At 46.5% G+C, this 11,929-nt stretch overlaps 1 protein-coding gene across 2 annotated transcripts in view; it reads left to right on the forward strand.

Annotated features, from left to right (window-relative positions):
• Positions 1 to 10,124, forward strand: part of NBAS (NBAS subunit of NRZ tethering complex) — a 333,473-nt gene extending 323,349 nt beyond the window's left edge. For both annotated transcript variants that reach the window (XM_019970679.2, XM_070799115.1), the window contains one exon: positions 9,708 to 10,124. In XM_019970679.2, coding sequence (XP_019826238.2) covers positions 9,708 to 9,983 — 276 coding nt within the window. In that variant the 3' untranslated portion in view covers positions 9,984 to 10,124. The remainder of the gene's footprint in view (positions 1 to 9,707) is intronic.
• The last annotated feature ends 1,805 nt before the right edge of the window (positions 10,125 to 11,929 follow it).

The following is an 11,929-nucleotide window of genomic DNA, read 5'->3' on the forward strand; positions in this document are numbered from 1 at the left end:
CCCTTTTCTAAGGGAAGAGTTTCATTGGGCCTTTTTGCAGGGCTCCTGTCAAGCTATTTTACATCATACTTGGTTTTGTAGTGAAAAATACAACGTGAAAGATACTGGTTTTCTTCTTTTGTGTTTATTTTGCTATTCACTCTGCCCATTAGTGGGCGACTCTGAGTTCATCAGTAACTTGTTTCTCCCTTAATGGTTGTTGGCAATAGTTTCTGTTGATACTAAAAGGAAAAAAAAAAAAAAAAAATTGTTTTCAGAGAAACTCCTCTGATGGGTGTCAGTCATTCTTGCACAGTGCATGGATCCAGGAGAAAAAATGTACCCCTCCCCCCACTTGCTGATAGTGTGTATTGGTCATAATATACTGACAGCTTCATAGGGGTTTATGTTTCAAAGGATGATGCTTAAATGCTGATGCCAGAAACGGGGGGGTTTCTCCTCCAATAGCGGTGTTCACTTCCCTAAGCTTTTCTGAAATTGCAAACCTCTGGTGTTTGGCATGTCCTTACCAATGGCCAACAGCCTCTTACCCTGGGCCAGAAATAGAAAGACCTTCTTAGGATTATATCATTGGTGAATAATTAAAACCCTGGTGTGGTCCATACTGTCAAATCACCCACTCCATCAGCCTCAGTGAGATTTAGAGCTTACCTTCAAAACCTTTTTTCTCCAAGAAGGATATGCCGTGATGACGTGTTTAAATCTCCTCTCGGGGATATTTTCTACTGGGTGGAAGTCTCTTGACTCATTTCATCAAAGTAAGCAGGTCTGTGTTTATAATAGCTCCGTGGACTACAACATCTTCCAATTCATAATTCCACACTTACGGTGGCCTTACTGCTTCCTCCTCTTCAGGGCTGCTCGTACCTCTGTCCCCACCTCACATCGCAGGGACTGGCCTGGACCACGTACCTATTAAAAGAATCATTCATGGAAGTGTGTAGGACCTTTGGCACCTAATTAAGTGTTTCTCCCTGATGCTAGTAATAGCTGTCTTCCAGTACCAACTGTGCTGGATGTTATTAAAGGCCCTTCCTCACTTCCCCTTTTTAATAATCCTCTGGGAAGATACCATTCTGGTTTCACAGATGAAAACACTGAAACTCAGGGGTCATACAGCCAGCAAGCAGCCAGAGCTGAAACTGAAGCCTTAAATCCAGCATTCAGCACCTGTGTTTAATCATACTGCTGCTTTTGACCTAACTGGTAGACTCTTGTATTGGAAAAAGGTTATCTCTGTAGAGAAGTGGACTCTCTGAAGCATCTTGAACCATATAATATCAGCACTGAAAACAGTAGTACAGAGCTGGTCTGACAGCTTGCCTGGTACAGCGCTTCCTCTTTCAAATTCCCCAAGTCACTAGGCCCTGATGGAGCCCGACTAGGGTGGGAGCCGACTAGTCCTGGGTGCCCTGTGTCATGTTTAAAACCCTCACAAAAGAGCACCTCCAGAATGAAGGATCCTTTGAGTGCATGGCCCTCAGTCCTGCCCAGTGGAGTTGTTTCCATATCGCAGTCCTTCATGTTTTTAATAAATGTGATTCTTATCCCTGTGATTTTGCTGCGAAGGCACCAGACATCACCCACAGTGACCAGTGTCTCGGTTGGAGGGAGAGCTTTAAAGGTTCTCAGGAAAGCAGGCGTGGGTTAACATATTTACAGTCAGCCCTTGGACAGCACAAGGGTTAATCTAGGTATTAGTTAGACTTGGCCCTCCATCTCCAAGATGCCTCTGCATCCGTGGTTTCCACCATCCAGGGACTGATGTAACATCCAGGCAGTGATGTAATGTTTCCTACTGAAAAAAAAAAAAAATCCCACGTAAGTGGCCCAGGGCCGTTCAAACTCACGTTGTTTAAGGGCCAACTGTGTATAAAACCATGAAGCCTTGCTTTCTTTGTTCCCCCTTTAATTCAATCCAGATTTCCACCAAGGCCCTCCCTGGTGAGCATCCGTGCTACCATCACGCTCCCACGATGTTTCCTTCTCTGCTGAAGTCAGGGGCACACACGGCCCTCCCGACCTCGGCATGCAGTGAGAACAAGGACCTTGGGCTGGGCTCTGGACTACTCTGTTTGGACTTTGGTCCACAAAATCCTTCTTGGGCTTTGGCCCTAACGTCAATGGTCTTCTTCTAAGCATATCCAAACCAAGTTAGGCTGAAGCGATCCAGTCATGTGGAGAAGAATCAAGCAACTGATTTCCTGTATATCTTACAGATGCCAGTTGATGTTAAACCAGTCTCTTTTTACAATCACTGTTCTTTCGCCTCTTTTAGTCTCAGAATTTCGGGCATATATCTACTTATTTCTTACCCGAACATAATCCAAACATGTTACTTTCACCCGTCATCCTTCATTCTCAGCTGGTGGTTAGTCTTCTTGATGAAGGAAGCTCTGCTACTGCGTATCTCCCAGTATTCTCAGCTGGTTGCCTCTAGCGACAGGCAGCTCACTCCCTATGGGTTAACCTGTGAGGTTTCTAGACAGCCCTGAGGGGTGGCTGACCGACTTGGTGCAACCAGACATATAAAGTTCCCATTGTGCACCGCCTGATACAGTGTGCGGGAGTGAGGAATGGGTAGGACATTTGTAAAGATGAAATATCATCCCTCTGTGTAGAGGAATTGTGTCAAGGGGACACTGACATATGAAACAATAACACAAGGAACTAAGGAGGATGAAAAGGGGGCAAGTGTAAAAGTGTCGAACGGGCCAAACTCAGGGCCGCAGAATGGGTCACTGAAGTGTCCAAGCTTGGATCATCCTCAAAGGTTCTCTCCCGCTGTCAGATCCTAAGTCAGAGGACTGTCTGGATTTTGGCTTCAGAAGAGGCACACTGCTCATCCCAGGCCAGGAGTGGGCTGAGGGTATTCCAAGAAACGAAGTCTGAATGGCCTGCAAGTCAATACAGAAAACAAAAATTTATTTGCGGGCATTTTTCTTATTCTAGGAATATACTCGTGTTGCCCTTTTATTTTTCTGTACTTTCAGTTGGTATATTTAATAACTCTTGCTAGTAATAGTGTTCTTTCCTGAAGTAAACAGGGAAATTATATCAAATAATCTTCTTTAAAGTAATTGAAATGAGGTCCTGCATGCATTATGCTACTGGGATTTCAGCTTCCCTCATTACTGTAATTACTCTTAGCTTCGTATAGATCCATAAAATCAAAGATTTAATTCAGAGAAGGTTCATTACCTATTGTTGAAACAGGAATTAAGCAGATAACATTTTAATGGCTTGGAAGACAGTAGTGTTTTATGCTTTAATAGATTTTTTTCCCCCCAAGATCAGCAAAGTTTCTTTTAGTCTCAAAAATTAATCACCAACCAAAAAAAAAAAAAAATTCACTGATAGAGAAGACAAGCCTTTTACTTATTTCGTGAAGTATGTAAGCCCTTCTCCTGTGCTTTATTCCTGACTTGTGTGACTGTAATAACTCCAGCCATTTTCTGAACTTAAACTCTACACCAGGCATTGTGCTAGGCACTTAAACACATAGATTATCTCTACCCCTGTCTGTTGTCTGTATTTCACATGTGGAAACTGGGGCTCTGAGAGATTGTCCTCAACAAGGTCACACATCTACTTAGCTAAAAATCCAGGATTGGAAATTGGTCTCTAACCCAGAAGCCTCTCTGCCTTCTTTTCACAAGACAGCTCCTTCTCACTCCCATTCAAAGCTATTTGATCAGAGGAATTAAATCAGCTAATCCTCCTGGGCTTCTCTCATATTTATTTCAAACATCCAACTGACTCCAGAACTGACAAAATATATTTTCTTCCCCAAGCCCTAAAAGCATCAATCAAGCCAATGTCAGGGATGTGTGATTCTCCCCAGACCATATACCAAAGTGATTCCTGATCAATTAAAAAATTAGATATTTTTTAAATCAGAAAATTTTATATATATATATATATATATAAACACAGACATACACATACACACATACCATATCCTTCCAGGAAGTATAACTTCCAAGCTTTAAACCAATAGGAAAAGAGTCATAAAGGAACACATCCTTTCCTGATAATATACAAGTGTAAAACTCCTACAAGACTACAAATAACCAAATAGAATTGCAAACAGTAGATTAGAATGTCTGTTAAAACTCAAATCAAGGTTAATGTTTAAGTTACAAAAGAATTCTTCACATGTGTACAGTGATGTTGAAATTCCAATAAATGAGTAAAAGATTTGACCTTTCCCATAGGAAAAAATAAAAATGACAGGAAATGTATGGGGAAAATTCATTCTTGCTAATAAACAAATTCAAATGAAAGCATCTTTGAGATACCAATACATATCTCCTAAATTAGCAAAGTAATTTTCTTTTCAAAGTAATAACATCCAGAGCTGGGAAGTTTACAGTGAAGCTGGCACCTCCTCCCCTGATGGCAGCACTGTGTGCTGGACGGTCCACATCACCATGTCACTGCTTTCCTCTTGTACCCGCAGCCAGGAGATGTTGTGGGTGCTTTGCCCCGTGTCATGGTCTGCTTGGGCTGCCATAACAAAGTGCCACAGGGCAGACAACCTTTAAATATTAGAAATGTGTTTTCTCACAATGCTGGAGGCGCAGCGTCCGAGATCTCAGGAGCTGGCGGGATTGATTTATTCTGAGGCCTCTCTCTGTGGCTTGCAGATGCTGCCTTCTCCCTGCGTCCTCACGTGCCTTCCTCTCGGCTTGCGTGTCTGTCCTCTTCTCTTCTTATAAAGATACCAATCAGATTGGACTAGGATTCATCCCCATGATGCAGATGGCTCGTTGACCTTATTTACCTCTGTAAAGGCCTCGTCTCCAAATGCAGTCATGTCCTGATGTCTTGGAGGTTAGGACCGCAACACATGAGTTTGAGGGGATATAGAGATGATTGGATGGCATCACCAACTCAATGGACATGAGTTTGAGCAAACTCCAGGAGACAGTGGAGGACAGGGAAGCCTGGCGTGCTGCAGTTCATGGAGTCACAAAGTTGGGCACAACTTAGTGACTGAACAGCAACAACATGTTCATCCCATAAGACCCCAGCCATACCGCTCCTAATAAAGTATCCTAAGGGGCTTCCTTGACTGCTCAGTCGGTAAAGAATCTTCCTGCAGTCCAGGAGACCCGGTTTCAATCCCTGGATTGGAAAGATCCCCTGAAGACGGAAATGGCAACCCACTCCAGTATTCTTGCCTGGAAGATCCTATGGACAGAGGAGCCTGGTAGGCTACAGTCCAAGGGGTGGCAAAGAGTTGAACATGACTTAGTGACTAAACCACCAAGGAGATAATTCAAATAAAGAGAGTATATGTGCAAAAATCATTCATTTTTAGTGTTTCATAATGTCAGGCAACTAAAGGAAATCAGTCCTGAATACTCATTGGAAGGACTGATGGTGAAGCTGAAGCTCCAATACTTTGGCCACCTGATGCGAAGAACTGACTCCTTGGAAAAGACCCTGATGCTGGGAAAGATTGAAGGTGGGAGGAGAAGGGAACGATAGAGGATGAGATTGTTGGATGGCATCACCGACTCAATGGACATGAGTTTGAGTAAGTTCTGGAAGTTGGTGATGGACAGGGAGGCCTGGCGTGCTGAAGTCCGTGGGGTCTCAAAGAGTCAGACACGACTGGGTGATTGAACTGAACTGATGTATAGTAGGAGAAGCTAAATAACTTGTTCAATAGACTATATTGTAGCCATTAAATTTTTTTAGAATGAAAACTATGAAATATTTTTTAATAATTCTCAACATATGAGAAAAGTAGGATACAAATATCACATGACCTGATTGGACAAATAGATCAGCATGTGGATAATCAGTGGAGAGAAAAGGTAGATAAAGTCGTGTTCTTGAGGTGATCCTGATATAGAAGACTTCTTTTTGTGTTTTAAGACAGTTTCCAGCTTTTTCTTTTCATTTCAAAAAGAAAAATAGGTTAGAAGAGCAGTTCTAACTGGTAAGACAGTACCAGGCTTCTGTGGGTAGGTACCACCAGATTTTTAGTGCCATAAGTTGGAATTTGGTCACAAACAAGGAAAATGAAGACAAGTTAAGGCCTGACAAATTAATGTAGCAGCTCTGACATGTGGCAGTGATGCCGGGAACTCTACAGTACTGAGAGGAAGGAGCCAGGCTGGCCTCGGTGCCCCCAAGGCAGGAGGCTTGGTGTGTGGAGAGGAGCCCGTCTTGACTGCCGGTGACCTTGGGTAACGCTTTCCTTCTCTGCCCCTCAGGCTCCTCTTGTTTAAAATGTGGGTGTTGGAATGGGTCCTTCGAAAAGCCGTCTCTTTCTTTATTCTTTTGTTCTCTGTTTTGGCCCACGTATGTAAATAAACATCTGCGCGGTCTTTTCCTTGCACATGACAATTATCAAGGATACTCTGGCCATGCATACATCCTACAAAGAGCCAGAATCGGGGAGAAAGTCAAAGAAAGGAAATAGCATCAGCCACTTTGTTTCTCCAGCATTTGTTTATGAGAAGCCAAATCAGAATCTCCCCCTCACCTTCCCCTGGCCACCACTCCGGCTCACAGGAGGTCAGTAGTCTCTGCCTCTCTTTAGGGAACCTCTGAGCACGCAAGGGCCAAAGGCGGAACATCCGAGTTCACGGCCATGACTTCAGCCATACGTTTTCTCATCCAGGATTGTAGATAGAGAGCTTTTGGGGTTGGGGAGTGGACACCCACTGTGCCCCAGCTCCCACCCTGCCCTGGGACGGGGCAGCTATCCCCAAGGCACATCAAGTGGGACAGTCTAGTTTTCAGGATGTCCTCATGCTGGAGAGAAGCAGACAGAAGAGAGGGGGTCAGAGGGGCAGCAGCCGCCGGCGTTGACAAAACCCCTGTCTCTCCTTCGAGCTGGAAAAATCCATCATTCCCTTTATAGGAGCCTGAATTTCAGGCCCACAAAGGGAGGGTTCGTGAGTCAACAGAAAGAATAATAAAGGTGTCCTAGCCTTGAAGACTTACTCAGGGCAGCACAGAAAGTATCAGCCTGCACTGTTTGGACTTGAGCCTTTTATCCATGTGTTTTTATCAAAAACATTTGCCTGTAGCATCCTGGCACACGCTGTGCTTCCTCCTGGACGGTTAGGTGGGAGGCTTCTTTATTTTTAAGGGTGAATCAAAATAACAGCACGCACAGTGAGTCAGCTGCCCGCTCACATGTGTGTGTGCGAGTGTGTGCTTGCACGAGTGTGTTTGGAGGCAGCGGAGTGCAATGAAAGCATGTGAGCTTTGGGGTTACTCACCCATTCACACATTCGTTCCACAAATCCTGCTGAGTTCCTGCCACAAGGCCCATGCTGTTCTAGGCGGGGTAGGCGGGGGCTGCGGGGTCCACAGAGGAGACAGCATCCCTGCTCTGGGGGAGCTCGTGGCCTGGGAGGGGGAGGGGGACACACAGTAACCCGTGAACCCATCAGAGAGGAGGGCTTCTGGTCCAGCTCACCACAGACCCACCACATGACACGTGATGCCTGACTGTGACCTCGCTGAGCCCCAGTGTGTGCATCTGTCGGGTGAGATCGGAGCCGTCTTAAAGAGATGTGTGAGGCTTAGACAGAAGGTGCCTCACTCAGCAGCATGTGGAGGGGTCTCAGGATGCAGCTGGCATGGTGATGGGATTCGAGTCCCGATTTCCCACTTATGAAGCAAGAGAGAGAGGGAAAGGAAACACACAGAGCTCATAAACAGCCCTCAGGTGGTGGGTGGAAGCCTCTTGTGCTCCCTTCAGCAGATACACTAGTCTTGTCCCAGCTGCTTTTGCTACCACCTCTGAAAAGACAAACAAACAAAAGATGCAAAATTGAGTTCCCCTTCTGTCTTTCGGAGTCCGAGGTGAGCGAGTGGAGTGTAAGTGTTGATGGAAAGGAGAGGCTGAAGAAGGGAAGCCCAGGCTTTGCCAGACTCTCAGTGCTGAGGCCAGAGTCTCCTCCTGCCGTGTACACGTGCACTTCACAAAAATGTGACAGGCTTCAGTGGCAGGGGCTCGGCCAGCCGTTCAGCACAGGTTGATTACACTGGATGCTGAACTGAAAGACGGGTAAAAGCCTCTGTGCCCTGTAGAAGCTCCCAGTGCAGCAGGGGAGACGGACGGACCGGTCACTATAGCCCAGCCCCAAGAGGGAAGAGGGGTGTGTGCAGCGTCTGGAGTGTGGAGGGAGCGGGGAGCGGCTTGGATCGGATGTAGGGGAGACGTAACCCAGAAGGCGACACTGGAACTGACATTTATATGGGGCTTGGAGAACTCCATGGACTGTATAGTTCATGGGGTCACAAAGAGTCGGACACGACTGAGTGACTTTCACCTTCACTAGAAGGATCACAGGGACTAAGATGGGCGCCATCTGCTAGTGGGCAAACTCTTACTCTCAGGATTTCTGTTACTCTCATCCTTCAGCCAGTAGACACCTCTGACCTCATCTTCAGCAGCCTTGCCTCATTGTCAGGGAGCACGCAGCACAAGTCCATGGTGTTGAGCTACATAAGAGAGTTGGTCTAAACAGGAGAAAACTGGCTTTGAAATGCCACATTATCTCCACAGTTCCTACAACCAAAACTATTAAGAGTACACAGTGACATGAATTTGAAGCTGTCTTTGAAGCTGTTTTTTAAAAATGTTTATTTTGTACTGGAGTATAGCCAGTTAACACTGTTGGTAATAGTTTCAGGTGGGCAGCAGAGGAACTCAGCCACACACACACATGTATCCAGCCGCCCCCAACTCCTCTCCCATCCAAGCTGCCACTTAACACTGAACAGAGTTCCCTGTGTGAAGCTGGTTTTTTTTAGTGTAAATGAGAAGCCCTGAATTTTGATCTTTGATTAGTGTTGACTTGATTCCTTACGAAAACATGGCGGTAATATAAAAGAAAAATATAAGCTAAGTATGAAAGTCATGGAGAGCCATACATAGACCAAGAAGACCAGGGAAAAAAATACAGAGACTATGCTACGAAAAGAGCGCAGAAAATTTGTTTAAAGAAAAAAGAAAGAAAAAGGTGAGTTTGGTTTTAAGCGTCCGAGAGGCTTAAGCAAGAGTAGCTTTTAAATACCTCCTGTCGGTTATCCTATTTAAACCATTGGGGCTGACGGATATACCTTCTCAATGGAGCAGAAAAAGAGGTTTTCCTGGTCTGAAAAGAATTGTTTTCACAGGGATCTACATAAAGGAGAGGGTTGAGGTTAAAGAACATGGACTGTGGTGAGGCACAAATGAAATGGTAAATGTGCTTATTAAAAACTTCAGGCTTTGAAGTCCAGACTGACCTAAATTCAGATTCTCGCTCCGCAGTTTACTGACCACGACATTAAGCAAAATTCTTGTCCATCAATATCCTAATCTGTAAAAAGTGCGCCCTTTACAGGGTTGAGCTCGGGGTGACTCAATGCAGGACGATGTGTCTGGTGTGTGGTACAGTTTCTGACACGCGGCATGGTAGCCGTCAGTGATTCCAGGGGGAGCCGCTCTTGGTTCATGGCCGTGTCTTATGTGAAAAGGAAACCAGGCCTGTCATCTCATGGGTGCGATCTCAGAGATGCTTGTGGCCTGGGTTTCTTTTCAAAGTAGGCCCTTCTCACCAGGGTAGAGCAGACTCTGCTGGCAGAAGCAGAAAGGCAACACATCGCAAACCAGCGGGGAGGGCTTTGTCTGCTGGTGAGGGGGTCAGCCACGCCACTCTGACGTCCACCCGTCTTTTTTCTCGAAGGTGAATGATTCAAACTGTGACCAGGAACTTCTTTCCCTGCTCCTGGACGCCAAGCTCTTGGTGAAGTGCCTCTCCACTCCCTTCTACCCACGTCTCATCAAGCACCTGCTGGCCAGCCCCCAGCACGGGCGCTGGGACCCTGAGGAGCTGGCCCGGCAACTGTGGGAGGCCGGCCATGAGGCTGAAGCCGGCTCACTCCTCCTGGCTGCACGGGGCACCCATCGGGCCCTGAGGACCTTCAGCACGGCCCTGGGTGCAGCTCAGCACTGGGTGTGAGCACGCCTGCCCACGCCCACCTCTGTCACCTCCCTGAGGAGCCTCCGGAGCCCAGTGCTGTCCCCAGAGGCGACACGTGTACTTGTTGATGGTTCTCGGTGGTTCCAAAGAATTGCAAATAAAGCTGTATATAAATGATGAGCAAGTTGCCATTTCTTGAACTGTCTTTTTTCTTTCTTCTTTCTTCTGTTAGTTACCCTGCTTTCTTACTAGGAGAGACTTGACTCTTGACCCTTCTTGTTTTGTTTTTTTTTAACCATCTCTTCTGGTGGTGGTGGTTTAGTCGCTAAGTCATGTCTGACTCTTGCAACCCCATGGACTGTAGCCTGCCAGACTCCTCTGTCCATGGGATTCTCCAGGCGAGACTACTGGAGTGGGGTGCCATTTCCTTCTCCATCTCTTCTGGTAGAGGACAGTGAATGCAATGTCTAAAACTGCAGTCCAGGCAGTTGGCTGTGGTGGTGGTGGAAGCGGAGAGCGTGGGGAGTAGCCAGTGGTTGGAACACGTCCTGGACGGAGGAAGCTTGGACCTAACCTCTCAAGTTAGTTACTCGACTTTGGGCAAAGTCCTCCCTCTCGGAGCTTTAGTCAGTCCTGTGGACAGTGGGGGTCTTGCTGTGTATCTCTCGGGGTTGTTGAGTGTCACGTGGGGCTCTGTCAGATACTTGTCAGGAGCCCAGGAAGCCTTACATCCCCTCTCCCCACTTAGTTGTGTAGATGAGCTGTGACTTGAAGAGCCCAGGCAGATGATCAATACCAGCACCCGAGACCTCCAAACCTATCAATATCACCATAGAAGCTGACAGATCTGCAGGTCTATACAACTTCTGTGACTGGTGGGTGGGCTGATGAAGCCAGTTGTACACTTCCTCCCAGGACTGGCTGTCCACAAGTCACTACCACACAGCCAGCCATAGCAAAGGCGTGGATAGCAACACCCCTGGGAAGACCCATCACAGAAACGGGGTTCCCTGCACAGAACGGTAAGGACCCCAATGCATAACTCACTGGTACTCGCTTCCCTGCAGAAGTGTGTGCCTGAAGGTGAAGGTTCTGGCTGGAAGTCCTGAGCTGAGCTCTTGGGAAAGTCATACCAGATTCCAGCCACAGCGACAACCCAGGCAGCAGTTGGTGAGGAGCAAACTCTGTGACTGAAGGACCATCAGAGCATCTGTCGGATGCACACTGGTCTTTACCTCGACCCCCAGGAAATATTCAGAGGGAGAGAAGGGTGGCTGTGCATTCATGGAATGTTTAGAGAGAGAGAGAATGTCATCTAGGACAATCCTTTATTACAATGAACTTTTTAATTAGTTTAAGGAATGTGGAAAGGCTCCCTCTGGTCAGTTTCCACATTGCCCTGTCAGAGCCAGCAGGTTCTGTGGTTGTGTTATGTGGGTGTGTGTTTCATTGTGCATCATTGACGTGTGGCATATTGGGGCAGCCCACTCTCCACCTTTTTCCCCACACTCTCACCAGTGCCACACACACACCTGGTTGAGTCTACCTTCTGTATAAGAGTAACTTCACTTCACCTTACTTCACATATTGTCCTCATCACCACCACGATCATCATCATTACCATCACCATGATCATCACTACCATCATCATCATTGCCGTCATATCATCATCACCATCACCACCACCACCGTCACCATCCTCATTGGCTTCACCTCATTTCTGCTCCTATGGGTGTAGCTCCAGTCCTCTGATAGGAAAAAGCTCTTGTCATCTTTGAAGACATATTGACATAATAGCTCACTCTGCTGACTTCTGACCAGTTGTCTGTTCCAGGATTGAGTTCCTCGCCTGAACCTTCAGCAGCACCTGGAATTTGGGAGTGGCTTGCACAAGTCTGTTCTTAGAAAAAGGCTGAGCAGAATTCTCCCAGATTAGATAACATCTGTCCAGACTGAACACACAAGGTCACAGAGGTCTTCCTAGA

Source organism: Bos indicus, chromosome 11, assembly GCF_029378745.1.
Source record: "Bos indicus isolate NIAB-ARS_2022 breed Sahiwal x Tharparkar chromosome 11, NIAB-ARS_B.indTharparkar_mat_pri_1.0, whole genome shotgun sequence".
In the NCBI taxonomy this organism is placed as follows: Eukaryota; Metazoa; Chordata; class Mammalia; order Artiodactyla; family Bovidae; genus Bos; species Bos indicus.